General features: G+C 48.1%; 1 protein-coding gene across 2 annotated transcripts; it reads right to left on the bottom strand.

The window, feature by feature from the left end:
- Positions 1–4,147: 4,147 nt before the first annotated feature.
- On the bottom strand, positions 4,148–20,969 carry LOC106825752 (T-lymphocyte surface antigen Ly-9-like). Of its 2 annotated transcripts, XM_044758480.2 has the most exons (6): positions 20,640–20,969; positions 19,297–19,411; positions 13,631–14,014; positions 11,046–11,324; positions 9,054–9,182; positions 4,366–4,628 (listed from the first exon to the last, which is right to left on the bottom strand). In XM_044758480.2, exons 2-5 carry the CDS (start codon positions 19,409–19,411, stop codon positions 9,058–9,060), a joined length of 903 nt encoding a protein of 300 aa, XP_044614415.2. In that variant the 5' UTR covers positions 20,640–20,969; the 3' UTR covers positions 4,366–4,628; positions 9,054–9,057. The 2 variants fall into 2 exon arrangements, with proteins under 2 accessions (XP_044614416.2, XP_044614415.2); XM_044758481.2 differs by lacking the exon at positions 9,054–9,182 and having other exon boundaries at positions 4,148–4,628; positions 20,640–20,958.
- Between the last annotated feature and the right edge of the window lie 1,183 nt (positions 20,970–22,152).

The raw sequence follows: 22,152 nt of genomic DNA, 5'->3' as shown, positions 1-22,152 counted from the left end.
CCAAAAGGTGAGTGAGGTCAGGATAAGGGAAGTCCGAGTGCAGGGACCTCACCATAGGAGGCTGTGGCAGGGACCAAGGCCATCAGCAGCATCACTCACACTGGCCTGAGACAAACAGGAAGAGCCCCATCAGCAGCAGACGCAGCAGAGGCAGATAGTGAGACCCAGAGACCAGAGCACAGTTTGCTGGCAAAGGCCCACAAGGATGACAGAGAACAGCAAAGAGCTGGCGCTCTCTCCACCTCCACAAGGCGGGTGAGAGAGAGGGGGCAGCAAAGAGGGTGAAGCTTGGAGGCAACAGGAAAGGCCTCTCGTGGCTTCTCCTGCGTGGAAGTCAAGCAGTTGGATTCTCTGGGTGTGACAGTGTTTAGGCTGATTCTTTCTCTCACGGGGCATTTTCATAGGCTCCTTGGATATCCCTCCTCTGCCATGCTGGAGATCTCTCGCCTACCTTGTCACAGGTAATGCACTCTCAGGATGGTCGCTTAAGTCTTTCTGTTTGGCCCCTGGTCTTGGCTGGTCCATTTCCACACAGACTCTCTCCGTTGGAGCTCTATTGCCTCTCCAGATGGCCCTGTTGTCAAAGATCTTTTACACTCCTACCTCTGGTTGATGAAAACTGTGTTCATTTGACTCACTGATGCCAATGCAATTTCTTCCCCCTTGGCAGCCAATGCTTTACTATGGGTTGTTTCAGCAGCGTCTCTCCCCTTGGGTTTATCAGGTGTAAAGCAGACCCCTGTCCAGTGCATCCCCAAGCTGCAGGGGACACACATCCAGCCCTCTGAAGGGCCTCATTGAAGCCCCTTCCACTGTGTTTGAGGTGAGGGGCAGGCACCCATTGGGTTAGGGGGACTCACAGCAGCACAGCTCTCTCGAGGGAAATTCTCTTCCTCCTTATCCCCAAATCCTAACCTTTTTACGTCTGCTGTTTGCGTAAGAGACGGTAAACGTTTCAAACCAGTTTCCAGACCCTGCTTTGAAAATTCTGCATATTGGAAGGCATTTGCCCAAGAAGTTTTATACGGCCTCCAAGTGCTCTGGGGGTTGTGAAGGATCTGAGCATGTGTGGAGGGCAAGCAGGTGTGATTCCAGCTGTGTGATGAGGGGTTGGGGTGTGAGTGGTGGAGAGAGTTGATAGATTGGCTGCTTTCTCCTCTCTGAAACTGAGATTCTGTATCATTTTCTCATTATATGAATTTGAACAAGCTATTGTATCTCTACAAGCCTAAGTTTCTTTAGCTGTGAAGTGCCCTCTATTCCCAGCAGGGCGCTCTGAAACAAAATGAAATAATGGATGAAAAATTTGCTCCACAAATGCAAGTATAATTATTGTGTCACCTCTTAACCCAGAACCAATACCCATTCCCCAGATCCTGGTTGACACCATCCATCACACCAGGCTAGTGCAATGTCACCTGGAATGCAGGGCCATGGGAGCTGTAGAGGACCTGAACACAACCTGGGAGAGCAAGGTCCTCCTCAGAGAGCTGGAACAGAGAGGGCCACCACATCAGCCCCCGACACCTGAGCCCAGGGTGTGAGGCTATCCCTGAGCCAGCCCGACATCAGCATCACCTGTGTGGGCAGCAACCATGTGGACCAGAACACTGCCACCAATGGCACTGGGGAAGTCTATTGATCAAGAAAGTGCCCAGCAGGGTGAGTGTGCAGAGCTCCTGAGACACTCCTTTCCCAGGAGATGGTGAGTGAGGTAGGTAGGTGCTCTTCACCCCAAGGAAATGTGATATCCAACATCTCCAGCCATTGGGACAACACTAGGTGACATGAATCAGAGACAGTAAAGGTGGCATGTGACCCAGGAAACTATGGGGGATGGGTGGAATTGGGGCTTTTAGGAAGAGCAAAGAACAGCTATGCCAGGCACTGATGTTTCTCTCTGCTCTGCCCTAAATCCATCTTGAAGGGCCATTAAGTGGACAAGGAATCATCTCTATAATAAACAACCTGAAGATGGAAACTTGAAAATAAAAGCAGGTTTTGACTCAACATTCGAGGAGAGAGTTCTGTACTCAGAGTGATCCAAAAATGGAATAGATGCTTTGGGACACAGTGAGGTCCCTGTCACTGGTGGAATGTAACCACAGGCAAAGTCACCTGGTGGGTTGTTAGAAAGTGGAGGATGGAACAGGACTCCACAGTGAGTTTGCATCCAACATGGATATTCTTAGATTCTAGGAAACTCTCTGCAGCAAAATCACATAGGATTATTGCAAACCCCAACGTCCCAGTTTCCCAGAACCACCCAGGTGGAGTGGAGGGCTCGCACTGAGCCAGCCGAACGCAGGGAGCGCGGCCAGTCCCAGGACCCATCACCCAGAAGCCTCTCGCTCTGCTGTATTTCTGACCTGACAGGGACTAGAGCTCTGTTCACCCCATTGCTGTGGACGGTGCTGGCAAAAGGCCTCTCTCCTCGGGCTCCTTGGGAAGCCAAGAGTTCAGCTCACAAGAAGGGTTTCCAGCAGAAGGAAGGAGAGAAGCACCTGAGCAGCCAGACAACTGCACTGGGACCTTCTGTCTTTTCTTGTGCTTTGTCAAGTTTTCTAAATCATAAATGGATACTTTCTATATTCTGCCAAGCTTTAAAACATATTTGTTGGCGTGCAAATGTGTTATTTTTTAATGTTTGAAGGAATCTACCTGTAATAGCATGTGGTTCTTATGCCCTTAAGGGGAAAATATTTAAATAAGTTTTACAACATTTTCTGTGCTGATTTTTTGAGCTTTACACACACATGTAGATCAATTTTAGCAATCCATACTTTTTTAAAAATTGCCGATTTCATGAAGATTTTTAAATTGAATGGACATTAATTAATATTACATTCTCTTAGTTTTTCTAGTTGTTATTGTGGTTCTGATGTTGTAAATATGAGAGGATCTCACTGAAAGGCTTGTGATAACTTAGGAGAAGATTCCGGCCCTGAGAGCTGTGGAATCCCATTGCTCAGTTCACGGCTTTTCTTTCTGGTTCTGTTTGCTAAAACAGTTTGGTGGTTCAGCTGGTGGTATGCAGTATGTTGAGGGGGTGCCCTCTCCCTCCAATCTCTCCACTACAGCTGGGAAATGAGAGATAATAAGTATGTGTATTTCTTTCGTTTTTTGTTTGTTTGTTTTTGGAGATTAAATAAAACATCATACACCTGGATCACAGGAGAGGTACAGAGATTCAAGATCAGAGACCCAGGCAAGACTTAGTCTCACAAATGAACATGACCAAAGAAAAATATGTTCAATCCGAGGAGGGCTAATAAGAAATGGAGCATAAAGAGAGGTGAGTGACAGAGACAAATGTTCCGTCAGACAGGCAGGAGATTCCCCTGCGCCGGGCAGGTACATCCCACCATGGAGATGAAGAGCTCAGACTAGAAAGCCATCGGCATCCACACAAGCAGTGTCTACTCACCTGTCCTGACTCAGGGATCCCAGGCAGCCCAGTGACAGCGTAGTTTCCCACATGAACTGTCTTTGGGAGAAAACATACTGCTCAGGCTAACAGGACCATCCAGCCCAGTTAGGAAGTGTGCCTCTTACTACAAATTAATAAATCAGCATTCTGGTTTTGTCTATCAGTGTCTTTTGACATTTGTTAGCAAGATTTTGCATATCCAAGGCAAATCACACACGGCAATGGATGAAATGGAGCTTCTGGACTCAGGCTCAAGGTTTGTGTTATGGGGGACTGGCATTGGCCACCCCAAGATATGTCTCTTTGGCATGAGGATTATTTAGGGCTGGTTACTTTTAATAAACTGCAGATGGGAAGGAGGCTCTGAGGAGTGAAACTTGCTTGCCCTTTTCTTAGCAGATATTTACATTGTAAAGGATATCTCCATCTGTATAGCTGTCTCCCTCTCTGTACTAGGAAGAAGGGGGGATGACCTTAACTCTAGAAACTCTTAATCAATGCCAAAGGCAAGGACTTAAATCTGCATTTGTTTACTGTACTTGTGTGGTAATCTCCCATGATCGACTCCCCCTCCACCCCCAACATCCTCCTTTGTCATTAGCTGAAGATGATATTTAAGGTGGGGGCTTCAGCCATTTTGGCGAGTTGCTCAGCTTGCCTGAGCCTCTCCCATGTATACATGTTATAAAGCTTTGTTTAATTTTCTCCTGTTACTCTGTCTCATGTGAATTTAATTCATTCTCTGGCCAGAAGAACCCACAGCGGGTAGAGGAAATGTCTTCCTCCCCTACAGTGTGTCAGACTTTGGACCTTTGTGAGCACATCAAAGTAATTCCAACCCACGGGATCTCGTCATTCACTCATTCTTTCACTCAAGCAACATTTCCTGCACTGCATGCCGAGCACACATGGAGAACCATCTTGAAAGACAAACTCAGTTTCTCCTTGCCATGTGCATTCCCATTTGAATTTATTGAAGGCTTCATGTAGATCAATGTTTTAGTTCTCTATCCTGGTCATGCATCAGAATGACTTATTGAGTTTTTAAAAATACAGATGATCCCCTGTTTGGAGGTAGGGTCCAGGCTTCTGTTTTTAAAAGCTCTCCAGTTGATCTGATGAACAGCCAGTTTGGTGAGCTGGGTCAGGGGGAGTGTCCATTTGAATCACTTAGACCACAATGTTCACTTTGCCTGTCCTGTGTAGAGAGATCCAGAGATATTTGGGATTATTTCAATAAAGATTCTGAAGGCATCAATTCAACTCAATAGAAAATGAAAATGAGCATAAATACTTCAACGACTTTCCAAGATGATGTGCTTCTGGTTGGCACATATGTGGTGTTATCTGTCTGAAACACGGCTCTGCTCATGTCACTGCCCTGCTCAAAAATTGTAATAGATGATCTTTTTCCTGATAAGTGTTATAGAGAATCTGATGATACAGAAAAAGAAACAGGTGCCAGAAGATAACCACTGTTAACTTCTTTACATATCAGCTTTTAGACTTCCTTTATGCCAACATAAAAATATGGCTGTATATATTCATAAAACAGGATAATAGTATACATACTGTCTGCTAACTCATTTAATATCTCAGGGGCAATTTCCCACCTAAATATGTAAAGATGCAATTTATCCTTCTTATTACGTCTATAGTACCCCACCATGCAGACAGGCTACACCTTATTTAACCAGTGTACAGCTGTCAAGAGCTGGAACTTTAGAATTCAACTCCAAAATTTAATCCCAGCTCTGCCACTTCCTAGTTATGTGACCTGGAGCAAGTTCATTAATGTATCAGTGTTGCAGTTTCCTGAGAATAATAATGGTATTTGCATAATAGGATCTGCAGTTTACACTTTGAGGCCTCCATTCCCATTGTCTTTAAACTATAGTCCAGATTAAACGCCCCCTGACTCACCACCTTTTGAAGAACAATGAGGAAAAACAGAGTTTGGAGGAGGGAGGATGGCACCTGGAGGAGTTTGCAGCTTTAAATAGGGAGGTCAGGGGAGACCCTACCGAGAAGATAACGTTTGTACAAGGACCTGAAGGAGGTCAAGAAATGAGACAGGCAGACAGCTGGGGGAAGAGAATTCTAGGCAGAGTGAAGGCCCTGAGGCAGGAGCATGCATGGTGCATTGAAGGAAGGACAAAAAGCCCAGTGTCCTAGAGTGAATTAAGGGAGGAGGGGAGCAAGAGAGATCAAGTCAGATGGTACAGGGCCTTACAGATAAATTGGACCCAAGGGGAGTTCTGAGCTAAGGAGTAATGCGATGCTACTTAGGTTTTGAAAAGACCACTCTGGATGATATTTTAAAAACAGATATTAATAGGTTAAGTAAAAAGTAGAGAGACAGAGGTTACTGCAATAATACAGGTGAGAAATGGACCTGGGGCCAGGGGGGAGGTGAGATGTATTTTGTTATGAATATATGTATAAATATATATGGATATATAAATATTTGAGTATATGTACTGAATGAAAAGATATCAGTATTTGCTGATAGAGCGTAGGGTATGAGAAAAAGAATGAAGTCAAATATGACACCAAGGTTTGGTGGCCAGAACAAATGGAAGGATTGAGGTGACAATTTTGGGGATGGGAAACTGTATGGGCAGCATGTTTGGGGAGTCTGAATATAGACATGTCAAGCTGGAGATGCCTGTTATACATGCGAGTGGAGATGTCAAGTAAACAGTTGGAAATTTATGATGTGGAGTCCAGGGAAGGATCACATCTGTGAGTCCCTTTTGCCACATAAGGTCATAATGTCACAGGTTCCAGAGATTAGTGCGTGGCCGTAACATCAGAAATAAAATGAGTGCAGGTAGTGAAGAGAGGTGGTCTGGGTGGTCTGGGTATGAGCCCTGGGATATCCCAGAACTTGGAGGTTGGAGAGATTGGAAAAAAACTGATAAAGGAAACTAAGGAACAGCTACTCAGGAGGAGGAAAAGAATGGCGAGTGGGGAACGCAAGGTGAGGACAGTGTTGGGGGAAGTATAGGTCCATTGCTGCTGAAAGGTCACAGGAGATGAGGGCTAAGAATTGACCACTGGAGTTAACAACCCGGAGTTTCCTGATAACCTGGACAAGAGCAGATTCAATGGAGAGGTGGGGTCAATGCATGACAAGAGAAAATTCCAATGAGGAGATGTCATCTTTTTGTCTCTCAGCTTTCTCCTCAGCTTAAGGGAAAAGAGATCAGACACAGTCTTTTTATGGATCCCGCTACTCCTCCCTTATCCATGCGCCATCCAGCAGGCTCCTAGCATTGTTTCATAATGCTCAAGCCTGTAGCTCAGAACTTTGCTCTGAGGTCAGGGATGAAGCAGCTGAGCTGAGCTGACTGGGAGGGAAACTAAGAGACCCAGGAATCTAAGGCAAGAGACAAGGTACCACAGTTTACAGAACCAGTGGGTCCATCTCTGACCCAAGAGCTGTGATCCAAGGCAGGAGGCAGAGGCTTTGAGGAGGTGAGCACCCCCATGGAGGAGAGAAGCTCCTCCACACAACAGTGCACACTGAATCAGGTCCTCAGACAACATGAGGCTGGAGCTGGAGTAGGGAAGTCCCCACTTCTGATCTCTGGGCCAGGGAGAGTCATGAGAGCTCATCGACAGGGTCATGGGAGGTCATCACGTCCATTCTTGCTTCCACATGGACCCACCACCAGAAAGACCTGCAGCAGCCTCTGTGCTCTTGGTCTCAGTCTGCTGAGCCCCTGTGGGAGGAAGGGTGGCCCAGAACCTTCACAGAGGGAGGTGCTTGTCTTCTTGGTCCTGGCCTCCTACAGGCCCAATGCTCTCCTGAGGAAGCCCCAGGTTAGTCCAGAAGGGAAGAATCATAACTAATCCTGGACAGACTGTGGCAGTGGCCTTAGTTATGTCCAAGGCATTTGAAAAAGTCAGATGTAGGAGAGACCATTTCCAAACCTTTGGAACCAGACAGGATCCATGGAACATGTGACTGGGACGGAGGTTTTAGGCAGGATGGTAGTATTTCAACAGGCAGAGATGGGAGCAAGAAACAGGGAGAGGGAACTGTCATTCTAGACAGAGGGATGTCAGTGAACAAAGAGGGGTTGCCCTAGGGGCTGAGGCCAGCATGGTTGTGGGGGGCTGAGGGTCAGCAGAAGAGTCGGGAGAGGGCTGGTTCAGACCTTCCTACAAGCTTCACCCCTCACACCCCATAGCAGCCCCATCAGGGCAGGTGGGAGGACACTGCACATCCATTCTAACCACCAAGAGCCACTATCCAAGACAGGGGAAGAGCTAAAGCTGTTTTCCTAAGAATGCAGCTCCCAACTTTGGGCCTCTGATGACATTCTCTGGAAACAGAAGAATTGAAAGGACCTGAAAGCACAGGTGGCCAAGAACAAGGGCTCTGGCTAGTATATAATATATGTTAGACACTCCCTCCAATACTTACACACACACACTGCCCAACACCCCCAAGGGAGCTCTACGCAAGTTACAAAGGAAGCCACAGGTCAGTGACTTTGTGGGCTCCCACCCACCGTTCTGCCTCCATTGACCCTGAACTCAGCATCCAGCACCAAGGCCCTCACTCCCTCCTTTGTGGCGTGGTCAACACCTCTACACAGTTCCCACTCTTGTGCTTGTGTTCTCAGAAAGACACACAGAAAAGGCTGTGGAGATTAACACATGCACAGTCAGGAGGGTCTCCTTCGGGAAGCTTCAGGAAGGGAGTGGTCAGGAGCCGAGTCAATGACAGAGGAAGAGCCCATCTGCTGCAGGAATGGGGATCGTGGAGGGCGGCTTGGGGAGGCTTCAGAGAAAGTGACAGGGCCACATGTGCCCAGGGAGCTGAGGACACAAGGGTCAGAGTAACACAGACCAGGGGCAGCTGGAGCTGGACCAGAGGTGGAAGAGGCAGGTGTCTGCAGGGATAAAGCTCAGCGTGGAGGTGTCCTAGGAAGGCTGATTCTCCTGCTTTCTCCAATTAAGTTATCTTCATGATCTGGCCTGGCTTCTGAACCTCACTGTAAACAGTAGTAAGAGACTCCTTTGCTTCTAGATGTCATTCACCCATATCCTAGGAATGTAAGACAGCGAGTTCCTGGAACAGCTGAGGGATAGAGAGATCCCAGAGGGACCCATATGGAACCAATACTACTGATATGAACTGCACCGGGATTCCCCCAGAGTGTCCAGTGCTACACTGGCCCCCATTGTCCATTTTCTTAGTAAATCCAGTGACTATCTGGAAAGAGTTAAAGAGACAGCAGGGTCAGAAATGCCCAGACCCAGGCACAGAGGGACGTGGGAGAGCCCAGTTGGGCACTGCTCCAAGCTCTCATCTTGTCTCTGCCTCCTCAAGACTCCAGCTGGCAGAGCTGGACATCCATCTGGTTCATGTCACCATAATGGTTCCTGTGTTCCTCCTGCAATTCTATGCCTGAGTCATACATAGAGTGGAGCTGGAATCTGGGCCTTGGAAACATGTACCCTCCCACTGCTATGAACTCCAAGGCCATGTCTACACACCATGCCCTCCACAGGGACATTCCCTGAGCAGCAAAATGCAGGAGAAAGGGAGCCAAGGACCCAGGAGGGATGGGAAGTAGCTAAGCCAGAAAGAAGAAGTGCAACCTGCCTCGTCAAACCTTCATCTTCTTCTCACGTGTCTTCCAAAGGCAGAGTCCAGCCCCGAGGAAGAACAGCACAGCCAGGATGATCCTTAGAATGACTTGCAGGGGGCCTGCAGTGACCTGTCCATGCGAATCTGTTTCCCTCACACAGAGAGAGTGGAGAAGGTTAAGGCAAGAGAGAATTTAGACACCCATTGCCAAGGAGACATAGAGAGAGCAGGTGGAGAGTCTGAAGGTCCTGGTTCAGAAGTTGAAGAGGCAGGAGCATGGAGATTCATTCATTCAACCAGTTCCTGAGCTCCTGCTTGCTGCCATGGATGTTGAGATGGACAAGACTTGGTCCACGCCCTTGGAGCTCGTCACCCAGTAGGGAAGACTGAGAGAGTAACAAAGTCTGCCATCCAGAGGGATCACAGTGCAATAGAAGTTTATACCTTGCACATAGGTCTTCAGGGAAGGCCTCCCAGAGGAGGTGATGGGTAACCTGAGTCTTGAGGGAGGAATAGGAGTTTACCAGATACTCAGGGTTGGCAGGACATTCCAGGAGAGAGGAGCACCATATTGAGGACATGGCCATGTTAAAAAGCCAGCTCCTGGGAGTTAGCAACACCCCACTGTGTCAGGCAGGAGAGGGACAGGATAGGGAGGAGCCGGGCAAGGAAGGTCAGAGGCAGTCAGGAGTCTGTTCTCTGAGGGTCTAGTGGGTCACGCTGAGTGTTGAACTTTATCTGAGGGTCCAGTACGGGGGTGAGGGGAGGGTCACAGGGGGTTTTCTGTGATGCTGACACATCATATCTCTCCAACAACTCATAGAGGAAAGGTTCAAGGGGCAAGGTTGCACTCAGGGGTACCAGGTCATCCATTCATTCAATGGAACACTGTGAACAAACTGTTCCAGAAGCTGTGCTTGGCACAAGGATTCAGAGAAGAAGACAGGGCCCCTGCCTTCAAGGTGTTCCACGCTACGGAGGAGACAGGTACAATACAGACCACTGCCGCACAGTAGGGGGCCGGGGACCCTCCTTAAAGGTGATGCCTGAGGACAGGACAGCTACAGTGCCTGCAGGGCCCTGTGCAAAATGAGAATGAGGAGCCCTGTGTTCAAAGATTGTCAGAAATTTCAAGGTGGCCACTGCAGAGCTTTAAACCCAGCACAGAGCTCTGTGTGACAACATGGGACACATGCTACTGCAGTCACCCGTGCCTGAGAGAAATCCTTCAATAAGTATAAGGCAAGAGGGGCCGGCCCAGTGGCTCAGAGGATAAGTTCACACGTTGCGCTTCTCAGTGGCCCAGTGTTCGCTGGTTCAGATCATGGGGGCGCACATGACATCGCTTGGCAAAAAGCCATGCTGTGGTAGGCATCCCACACACAAAAAAGTGTAGGAAGATGGGCATGGATGTTAGCTCAGGGCCAGTCTTCCTTGGCAAAAAGAGGAGGATTGGCAGTAGTTAGTTCAGGGCTGATCTTCCTCAAAAAAAAAAAAAAAAAGAATAAGGAAAGAAATGAAGGAAAAGGTAGGAGGAATGATGGTAGAGGAAACAGCACATCCAGAGGCTCTAACTTTGCAGAAGGCATTTGGGACTCCAAGCAAGCAGGTTGGTGTGAGTGTCAGTGACCAAAACATGGGCACAGGAGCGTTAGAGCCCTGAATCCTACAGGGGGTCCCTGGAGGTCAAACCTTTCAGGCGACACAGACAAATGACACAATCCAGGTTCTTTCCTGAAGGCCATTCTGCATTCCCTGTGGAGGACGGGTGGGGTGGGAGAGGTGCTGGGCAGCTGCTGCCCACCAGCAGGGGCAAAAGGTGAGAGGCATAGAGGTGAGAGTCATTTAAGAACAGAACAAGTAGGATGTGCCTCCCAGACTCCTGTAGGGGGTGACCAAGTGGGGGTGGTGCTGATAAACATGGTGGGGAGAAAAGCCCAGAATCCTCAGACCCCAGTGCTCCCTGAGCTCTGACAGTGTGCCTCTCCTCTGGCATGTTGTACTCACCATGGGTACAGAGTGTCCCAAGGAATGTGGTGACAGTTTTCCGATCTTTGGGGTTGCTGACCGCACAGGTAAGGCTGACATTGGGCGGGCTCAGAGGCAGGCTCACAGCCAGGGTCCAGGAGTTGCAGGCTGGTTCCAGCTCCCTTGGGAGGTCCTTGCTTTCCCAGGTCACATTCAGGTCCTCCGTGACCCCTGAAGCCCTGCACACCAGGGTGATGTTGCACCAGCCTGCTGTGGTGGACACTGACTGGACCAGGATCTGGGGAAGGGGCACAGGCTCTGGGTGGGAGGGACAAGATAATGGAGTCTCACGTGAGTGGAAACCATTACAATTTGCACATTCTCATCCACTATCTCACTGAAGCTCTGTCTTCCTCCCTCTTGGAAGGGGAGACATTTTATAGATGAAATAGAATTTACCCAAAGCTAAATATGTTGCAAGAGACAAGAAGGAAGGGAACCACTGAGTTAAGCCTTACGTGACTGCACTAGACTGAGAAAGTCTTAAAGTCTCCCACAAGAAAATAAAGCCAGCACTCCACCACCCAATGCCCACTATTTTTAGAAATTGGGTCTTTCCTAGAAGGAGAAGAAGTGGAATGAAGGACATGTCCTGGTCCAGGGCTCTCACTCTGCTTCTCCTGCTGAGATGATGCCTGGACTACACAGCCCATGGTGAAGAAGAACATCTGGCCAGCTCTGGGAGTCCTGAGAAAGGCCTCATGTGCCCCAAAGTGGAGAGATGTGGGAGATGCAGTGGTTATGACTAGGGATGACAACCCCAAGTGTGATTAGAACATGCCACTGAACTTGTGGTACACAGAGGAAGAGAAGTGACAGGTTTTCCAGGCAGTCATAGAAATCCCATGGAGACCTAAAGCTGTCAAAGCCACTCTCCATAGCAGGATATTTCCCTATGGAGGGGAATGTAGGAGAAGAAAGAGGCACTAAATGAGGTCTTCAGAAGTGGGGCAGGCTAGACTTGCTCCTACGTCTATGGAAGCTCTTAGGGCTGGATTTTGTGAGCGAGGCTGGCCTCCGGCTGGGGCTGAGGAAGAACAGAGGGAATAGGGAGGATGAACTACACAAGGATTTCTGAATTATTGCAGGCAGGACAGTGTCCCCCGCCCAAAGATGTCCACATCCTAATCCTCAGGACCTGTGAATACGTTAGGTTAATGGCAAAGGGGAAGTAAGGTAATAGATAGAATTAGGGTTGCTGATCAGCTGACATTAAAATAGGGAGATTATTCTGGATTATCTGGATGGGACCTATGTAATCACAAGGGTCCTCAAGAGTGGAAGAAGGAAGGAGAGACATCAGAGGGATGCAGTGTGAGGAGGACTCGTCCTGCCATTGCTGCCTTTGAAGACAGAGGAATGTGGCCAAGAGCTAGGAATGCAGGCAGCCACCAGGAGGTGGAAAAGACAAGAAAATGTTTTTTCCCGTGGCTCCTGCAGAAAGGAACACAGCCCTGCCAACACCTTCACTTTAGCCCAGTGAGACCCGTGTCTGACTCCTGACCTACACACAGCAGAGTAAGGGAACACAGTTGTGTGGATTTAGCCCGCTACGTTTGCAGTACAGCAGTCCCTCCTCATCCACGGTTTCACTGTCCCAGGTTTCCATTAGCCACGGTCAACCACACACCTAAAGATTAAATGAGAAATTCCAGAAATAAAGTCGGCATGTTTTAAATTGCATAGTTTTATGAGTAACGTGTTGAGGTCTCACGGCATCCCGCTCCATCCTGCCTGTGACATGAATCATCCCTTTGTCCAGCGTGTCCACACTGTATACACTACCCATCCGTGAGTCACTTAGTAGCCAGCTGGGTTATCAGATCTACCGTGATGGTGTCTCAGTGCTTGTGTTCAAGTAACCCTCGTTTTACTTAATAATGATCCCAAAGATCAGGAGTAGTGACGCTCAGATATGCCAAAGAGAAGCCATAAAGCGATTCTTTCAAGTGGAAAAGTGAAAGTTCTTGACTTTTTCTTTCTTCATTAAGAAAGAAAAAAATCATATGCTGAGGTTGTGAAGATCTATGGTAACTTTTATTACAGTATAGTGTTATCATCGTTCTATTTTATTATTAGTTACTGTTCATCTCTTACTGTGCCTAATTTATAAATGCAGCTTTATCATAGGTATGTGTGTATAGGAAAAACATACTACATATACGGTTCGGTACTCTCCACGGTTTCAAGCATCCACTGGAGGTCTTGGAATGTATCCTCCACAGATAAGGGAGGCCACTATAATTTGTTATAGCAGGAATAGAAAATTAACACATAAATTAAGTCAACTGAATCCTCTAAAGAACAATCAGTGTTATGGCAAAAATTCCATTTCCCCCATAATTCTATTTTCGTCTCCCAAAACGCTGAAGTGATTCTTTCCCTGGCGTGAATCTCAGCTCTGCTCTCCATTTGTGCTGAACCTACTTACCCTAATATCAGCGGATAAAATAGAGCCTGAAGCCTGCCGTCAAGAAGGAGGCCTGCAAAATGGTGCCCATGCGACACTCCTAGGCACAAAAGAAGGCTGTAGCCATGGGATTGAGGTGAGGGGTGTCACATACCATAGACGGTGAGGTCGAAAATCTGGTTAGATTCCATTCCCCCAGTTAAGCTGGCCCAAGCCCGGTACTGCCCGCTGTCCTCACGGGTCAAGTTCTCAATCCTCAGGGATGTCATGTTGGGCACATGTACCCTCTGCATGTACTTGTCCTGGAGGCTGACCCAGGTTGGAGTCCCTTCTGACCCTTTCTGGACTCGCAGCATGACTGTGTGTTTAATGGCGGGGCCAAAGGCCCAAACGATCTCCTCCAGCTCAGTTCCTGGCTCCTTGATCACATGAAACCACACAGAACCTCCTTGGATCTCCATCAGAGAAATGTAGGATCCAGAATCCTGAACTCCAGAACCATGTGCTCCAGAACTCTTGACCCCAGTGCTGCAGACACCTAGGGCATTGGAAACAGGAACATGAGTGTTTTTTGATCAAGAATAATAAAGAGAATCACAGAACCCATCTTTTTCTGTGTGTGTGTGGTAAAGAAGATTGGCCCTGAGTTAACATCAGTACCAATCTTGCTCTATTTCGTATGTGGGATGCTGCCACAGCATGGTTTGATGAGGAGCGTGTAGGTCCACACCAAAGATCTGAACCCATGAACCCTTGGATGCCAAAGCAGAGTGCGCAAACTTAAGAACTACGACAGCACACTAAAACGTGGACCCATCTTTTTAATCAAATCCATCCAATATACTCCCTTGATTCCTGGAAGGCAGCCTAGTACAATGAATTTGAAGCAACTGTGGAATCAAGTCCCAGTTCCAGTGGAGTGTAACCTTGAACAGGTTGCTTAAACTCGCTAACCTGCAGTCAGGTTCCCTACCTGCCTCAAAATGATAGTGTGAGTTAAATGAGCTCAGGGATCAAAAGCACCAGCACATTTTCTGACACATACTAAGAGCATATCTGTAGGAGGCAGCTTCCAAGGTGGGTCCAAAGAGCCCTCCCTCCTAATGCTTACACCCTTGCATCCACCTGACCTGGAGTGTGGTCTGACCTGGTGACTTGCTTCTAAGGAACAGGATACAGCAAAGGTGATGGGATGTCACCTAGCGATGTGAGGTTATACACGACTGTGACCCATCTTGCTCGCACTCTCTCTCTCCCTCAGTCTGATGGAGCCAGCTGCATGTTGTCAGCTGGCCTGTGGAGAGGCCCACACAGCGAGGAACTGAGGGCAGCCTCCAGCCAACAGCCAGGGAGGAACTGAGGCCCTCAGTCCAACAGCCACGGGAACTGCATCCTATCAGCAATCACACGAGTGAGCTTGGAAGCAGAGTCTTCCCAGCTGAGCCTTGAGCTGACTGCAGCCCCCGCCAAGGCCTTGATTTCAGTCTCAGAGACCCTGAGCCAGAGAACCAGCTAACCCACCCCTGGATCCTGACCCACAGAAGCTGTGAGACTGTACATGGTATTGTTTTAAGGCACAAGTTTTTGAGTAACAGGTTACACAGCAATGGATAACGAATACAATAACAAGGTTGCCCTCCCTTCCCCTTCCTTCCAGGCAGTGTAGTAGTCAGGATGGGCTGGGCTGTGCTGTGGTAACAAATAATTACAATACCTCAGGGTCTTAGAAAAGGAGAGTTTATATCCTACACCATATGTCCCGTGAGAGAGGGAGGGAGGGGGCCTGTCACACGTGGGGGAGGCTCCACCACCTTGTAGCTGCACCACATGAAATCCCCAGTGTCCTCAAAGCCTCTCAGTCCCACCTCAGAGGATGTTTTATTGAAAGGTGCTGAGGGGTCAGACTGGGTGATCCAGTACAACAGGTGGTCTAAAGCTTGGAGTTCAGAGCCAGCGAGACTAAAGTTGAGGCCAGGTCTCCATTTCCTGGCTGTGTGGACTTGAGCTGTTATTGAACCTCTCGGCCTTCACTTTCTCATCTGTGAAATGGAAAGGATGACAGTACTCACCTCACAGAATTATTGTGGAGACATAAGAAGGTAAAAGCTCTGAGCACAGTGTTCAATAATTGATCCATAAATGTGTTCCAACTCATTACGATGATGATGATTCTTGACCAAGCCTACCTGGGATCAGAACCAGATATTCCCAGGTCCCAGGGTGGTTCCCTTTCCTCTCCCCTAGCTGCCCCTCTAAGGGGTCTCCCCCTGGATACAGGGCTGGGCTCAGACACCCGTGGGTGAAATCCCATAGGTGGCTGTAGGGAGTTGAAGTCCAGCCAGGGCCTTCTTGTTTACCAAAGGCCTGAGACTGAAAGGAAATTTATTGCTGTGTAGACAGCAGCTGGCTTCCATGGCCACTGTCAGCCCCTATGTTACCAGGTACCTGAGGACATCTGTGCTGCCAAGGAGAGTGGTAAAGATGGAGGAAGGACAGGCTACATGTTATCCTAAGCTTGGATCGAACAAATTAGTACTATCAACTACATTCGGTGTGGGCATTCTCCACTTTCTTTAGTGAGTTGCTTTATAATCTTAAAAGTATTATGTGTTCATAAAAAACTATTTTATGGATTATGGGGTTGATTCAAGTAAAAGTTCCAGAGCACCTCGTCCCAGAGATAAGCCCCGTTATTGATGTGTATCCTTCCAGACCTTTCTCTACGTGGCCACAAATGCCATAAACTCTGTAAACACAGGGCGTCTGTTTGTACATTCATTCCAGCTTCCTGATAGCCTGTGTGGGTGCGGTCTCAGACTCTTCCTTAAAACAGGCTGTGACAGCCTCCTGGTTCCCTCATTAATTAATGAGTGAAATTAAAGCATTCTTTAACACCTCAGCCAATCAAGACATTCAGAGTTCATCACACACTGAAGTGCGCAATTTTGGACACAGCAACGGACACTAAGCATTAGTGCCCTATCTAACCTGGGGCTCAGTGGAACATCCTGTTCCAATGGGGAACTGCTCAGATGGACAAACTGACAGACAGCATTTCAGTCTCCAGGGTGGAGCTTCCTAAGGGATTTTCACAGTAATTCTGACCCAATTATGTTTGTCTGTTTCTCCCGGCGTTTGTAAGTGGGGGTCAGCACAGGGAAACAGAGAGAAGGAAGCTGATATTTTCTGCTCCACAGACAGAAACTGAGAAGCTGTGGCCAAGGTTCTCAGTCAGCTGCTTCTGAGGAGCACAGCTGCAGTGAGCTTTCCTGAGCAGGGTTTGCAGACCGAGTCCCACACACTGGGGGAAGGAGATGACATCCTTCCAGGTGGTCTGGAGACCCCTCTCAGGAGCAGCTGATAGAAAAAAACAGAGGGCCAGGCTGGATCCCAAACACAAGGCTTGAAGAGGATTCCCTCCCTCCTTGGAGGGCTGAGGAAGTGACCACAGGGACCTCCAGGGGTCTTCTCTTTGAAGGTGCCCTAAACAGGCTCACCAGCTGGCAATCACTGTCAGGCCACAGGAATAGGACAGGATCGGATGAAGAGACAGAGGAGAGGCCTTGAAGCAGTCACAGGAGAGTCCTGTCTGGGTGGACTCAGGAATCTCATCCCCTTAGATGGGATCTGCCCAGGCCCTCCTTTCACAGAGGAGGAGGCTCCTTGGTGGGTGACCTTGTCCTGGGTCATGCAGCGCAGAGCCAGACCTGGAGCCTGGGTCTCCTCTCTTCCCACCCAGGGCTCCTCCCTCCCAGCATTGCTGGGATCCCAGGATCTGAGCAGGTCCCAGAGTCTCCCCTCCAACTTCCATCTCCCGGGAAAGTGAAGCAAGACTTAGACGGGTAGCAGAGCAGGGACTTCTGGCTAGGGGAGAGTTAAACTGCTGCCCAGCCAGACTCCCCACTTTCTAGAGAGGCGGGACCCAGGGAGAGAGGAGGCTCAGCCCTCAGGCTGCAGGGAGGATTGTCCCCTGAAGCTGCGTGGGGAGCACCAGCTGTGAGGAAGATGGACGAAGACTTAGAAAGAGGAGGAAGGCAGCAAGAGCTCTCTGGTCCACAAAGGATCTAATCCTGAAGAAGAAAATAAAGACCGGGGAGAGCATGGTGGTGAACAAGATAGACTTAAAATTCACTTAAATAATATAAAGTTTAACACTCAAAAACCACCACAAAATGTTATGCAGTTTTCTGACCCTTCCTTCTTTTTTCCTCCCCCCACCCCCATCTCTCTCTCTCTCTCTCTCTTTCTATTTATATAATCTTACAACCCCAGGGCCTTTGCAGAAAACTCTATATCATTTAACGAATGTCTCCAGTTAAATAAAATTGAAGAAGTGGAGAAAGCCGACATTTTACTGTTGACACTACGTTGCCTAGTTAAAGGGGTCTAATGCAAAGCTCATCACGAATTCAAGACATCCTGTGTACAGACACTCTCTAATCCACTAAATTTCATATAATTCCCCACAACTTCATGTAGTGGCTGGGATATTAGAGCCAAAAAATACAACCATGAAAGCTTTCACAGCCTTCACTTAAATTCCTAATTCAATGGTTGTTATTTTCCCATTAGTTCTTTCTTTAATTTCGTTATATATAAACATAAAATCTCCGATAAAGTCATAGATGAGATATCCGGCCGTCCTGAGCACAGTCTTCCTTTCAGTTCCCTTTTTGCTTAACCCTCCCCCTCTCTACTTCCTCCTCCTCTATCTCCTCCCCAAGTTCACCCTCCCTGAGAACCCAGCTTAGCAATCGACTGTTTCCTTCCACATTTTCTCCATCTATAAACAAGTAGGTACACAGACACCCTTAAATTTCGAGGCTCTTGTTCATTTACAAAATGAGAATTTCATGGTATTCAGTGTCCCGCATCTTGCTCATGGAAATTCACACATCCGACCTCATGGAAATTGGAAATCCCACCCTGACAACTGGTCATTCGGGTTTTTTTTTCCTCCATATTATTCCATGGGACAGATGCTGCCCAATTTGTTCAGTGATGCCAAAACGGCGGGGTCCCTCGTTTGTTTCCAGAGTTTTTCTCTAAAGCGTTGTTTTCTGTCTGGGGTCTCCAGGACCTGAGCAGCATTGGCAGTATAGGGAGATGCAACCCACAGGCAGGAAAAAGGGTGTCCCCCCAGAGGATTCACTTTACTGGAAGATAAATCCTTCTTAACATTTAAGATGAAAACTAACACTGTTGTAAAATGCAAAATTCACAAGTAAGTTGAAGTTAAAGGTGAGACTCCCAAGGACTATCTCCTTGGTACTTGGAGCTGAGCCCCAAACCTAGGTGGGGAGTGCTCGTTCACTCTCCTTTTCAAGAGGAGAAGCCCAAGAAGCCCAGACTAGAATTGATTCCTCCAGCTCAGACATGGTGGTGCCAGGTCAGCCCACTCTTCCACATGACAGCTGCTGAAGCTGGCAGGTCCCCTCTGAGTTTCAGGCCAGGGGTGGCTGGTTCCTACCCACTCTGTCTCCAGGAATAGCTTCTTTGTCTATCTCCATCCCTCATCCCTGGGGAGCTCCAGGCTCCCCCAGCTTCCCTGTTATGGCAGCAGAAGTGGCCTCACCTCCCTATTAATGGTCCCCTTGATGCGGCCAAGGCCGCCCTAGCTCAGGATTCCCAGACTCCCCACAAACAGAATGCCATCGGCTCCTTCTGTTCATGCCTGTACTCGAAACCAAATGCAGTGCGTTTGCTAAATTCAAAGAGTTGTTTTGTCTTTTGTTCACCAAAGACAGCAGAGAGGGGAGGGAGACCTTGCCCCCCTGCTCCACCCCGCTGCCCTCCCTCCCAGGAGCCCGGGCCACTCACTGAGGAGGAGGCTGCTGAAGCCCAGGAGCCAGGAGGTCCAGCAGGGGTGGCGGTTCTTCTGAGCAGGGTACCATCGCAGGCTGCCTGCCAGCCTGTTCCACTGCAGAGGAAGCATCTAGGAGGTAGAGACAAAAGCAGAGGGAAAGCTTCACTCAGACAAGCCCTTTAAGCTCTTCCCCACCTCAAGGGCGGAGCTAAATATTAGTTCTGGGATCGCACCCCAATAGTTAGAGTAAGCCATTCAGATCTTTCCTATCATCCCTGGTATCTACAGTAAGACATCAATCATAATTGCAGAACCACTTATAAACAGCCTCACTCTGTGATCCTCCTGGCCCAGTGTTGGAGAGACCCTCCCTGCAGTGATCTCACAATTTCCAGCCCTACACCCACTCAAAACCCTCACCTGCTTCTCCCGTCAACAGCCTACCCCAGGCAGCCCTGCCCACCAGTGTCAGTGTGGTCAGCTCAGAAGTCACTCTGTTACAGCCAGGCTGGGCTAAGCCTCACCTTAATGAGTCAAATTTCCATTTGGATTTTCCACAAATTTCAACTGTCAGTCACCTAAGTAAGAAGCTCTGAGCAAAAAAGCAAAGCTCTTGGTGGGAAATGTCAAATCCCTACACCCCCAATGCACATATTGCCCTTTGCCTATTGCTTGCGCCTACATGGCTTTCTCAGCGGCCACACAGGGCATAGACTAACCTCTACAGAAACTGACAGGCTCTTAGCTGCATCACAACCAGGCTTTTCCTCTAAGCCTCTGCCTGCTCTGCTCTCGCTATCACAGAGCAGCAGGGACAGAGACCTGCACATCCTCCTGGCCACAGCCTCCGCTGCCTCAGACTCACCGCCCCTACTGAGGGTCGGGACCCGGACTCTTCCCCGAGACTGGATACTCTGCAACATCCGAGAACTCTTGCCTCCCCTACCTTAGGGGACCCGCGCCATCTTCCTAACTCCTGGGAAGTGTCTCCTTCTCCTCCCCACTGAGGCTTCCCCCTCAGCTGCCCATGTAGAACACCTCAAGGCTGGAGCTGCAGCACTGGCCCCATGACCATGCACTCAAAGTAGTCAGGGCACTGCATAGTAACCCATTTTTTGGATGTGAAACCCAAGACTTAAGGGGTTATACAACTTGTGATGGTCACACAGCAAATCAAGAGTCAGGGTCTGCACTCTTAACAACAAACTCATGAAAAAAATTCCCAACATCACAGCTGTCCAATCCTACTGTGTGGCCTCAAGTAAGTCACCTAATTCCAGTCTGTTCATCCCCTAAACTGCTCTGCAGCATCCCAGACAAGAGAACATTCAATACTGGCTTGATTCCCCCACCCTACCTTGTAATGAGGACATCACTTCAAAAGGCAGTCCATGAGTCCTATGGTCAGAAACTTCTCGTATGGAGTCAAAATCCAGGCAGCTCCTCCACTAGTCACTCTCGGGGTGACGGGGAGGAAGTCTCATAGGTCCCCTTCCTCTATGTCCCCATGCCTCTTGTGAAAGCACTCTTCATGTGAGAATTGTAGAGTTATGCAAACCAATTGCTTAAACCTCATTTCTACATCCCAGCCATCCTGTGCCAAGGTCTAATACATAAACAAGCTCACATGCTAGCTGCAGAACCTTTGGTAAGAGTGTGCTACACATAACTACCTCATGCTCAGAATGTTTGAGGAATTAGATGAGGGCACACCTGGATCTATAGCAGCATAATGTGTGTGTCAGGAAGGGCAAGGTAGGAGAAAAATGTAGAGTTCAGTGAGCTGAGATCACGGGAAGGACCAGAGATCTGAGAAGTGACCAGGAGAAAATAAGTTCCTAGGAAGTCACAGAAACTGTAGGTAATTCTCTGGACCTCCAAGGGAGTTGGTGGATGGTAATGTCTATTTTACTTGAAGTCCAAAGGGCAGGACACCCCAGTTTAGAGAGGGTCGTGTGAAGAGTACATTTGTTGAATATCTACTCTATGCCAGAGGCTTTCCATGTGTTCTTTCAACTAATCCACAATATATGTTTCATTAAATCCTCAAAACACCATATTATCTAAGCATTCATTCACTAATGAAGGAGCATCCTGAAAGTCCAAAGAGATCAAATAACTTATCCAAAGTCATATTTTACGTAAATGGCAAAGTGCTCACCAGCTGACAACATCATTCCAACCGTGAACGTGCTCTAGAGGAAAAGGAGGGTGTAGATTGTGAGAAATTCAAGTCATGACTGTGAAAGACCCTGGCACGAGAGAGATTGGCCACTTTATGATGTGAGGGGTACCTGTATCCGCAGGAGGAGGGCTAGGTGTTTAGGTAAAGGAGAGTTTGGAGGAGACAGTCTTAATTATGGTCTTTTCCCTGACCACCCTGCCTGGGTGAAAGAGAAGAGCCACCTGCCCAGCCATGAGTGTTTTGTAACAGAGAAGCAGGGCAGCCCCAGAGCTGGACTGGAGACAGAGGGAGACGGCAGCAGGGGCACACCAGTCATCACTATCTGTTTTTTCTTCCTTCTCTCTTCCTCTAAAATTCAACTTCTTATTTTCTGATTTAAAAAAATTATAATTTGTATTTTTATTAAAAATAAATAGGACTAAAACCTTAAAAAGTCATAACAGGATAATGTTTAGTTTCAATGGGTCATTCAGGGAAAAGTATATAAATGCTGAGCAACTTTAGCCATAATTAGAAAGTAACTAATAAATTTACAATGTATATTAAAATGTGAAGGGTGAAAATGTCAGAGTAAGGACGTCCAAAAATTCTCTCCTTCATGAAACCAGTGACAAAACGAGCCTACCTGTTAGAAAACTTTTTCAGAACACTGAAAATTAACTACTGTCTTGCATTAACCTGAGGA

Source organism: Equus asinus, chromosome 25 (assembly GCF_041296235.1).
Source record: "Equus asinus isolate D_3611 breed Donkey chromosome 25, EquAss-T2T_v2, whole genome shotgun sequence".
Classification (NCBI taxonomy): domain Eukaryota; kingdom Metazoa; phylum Chordata; class Mammalia; order Perissodactyla; family Equidae; genus Equus; species Equus asinus.
Note: the sequence above shows the minus strand (reverse complement) of the source record. Positions and strands in the feature narration are given on the sequence as shown.

What these genes read in the sequence shown, in the direction of transcription:
- LOC106825752 (XM_044758480.2), bottom strand. Translation starts at nt 19,411, where the DNA reads ATGCTTCCTCTGCAGTGGAACAGGCTGGCAGGCAGCCTGCGATGGTAC. An exon ending in CTTCAGCAGCCTCCTCCTCA is followed by an intron (nt 14,015 to 19,296) that starts GTGAGTGGCCCG and finishes CCAATGCCCTAG; the next exon opens with GTGTCTGCAGCACTGGGGTC. An exon ending in TGGGACACTCTGTACCCATG is followed by an intron (nt 9,183 to 11,045) that starts GTGAGTACAACA and finishes TGAGGGAAACAG; the next exon opens with ATTCGCATGGACAGGTCACT.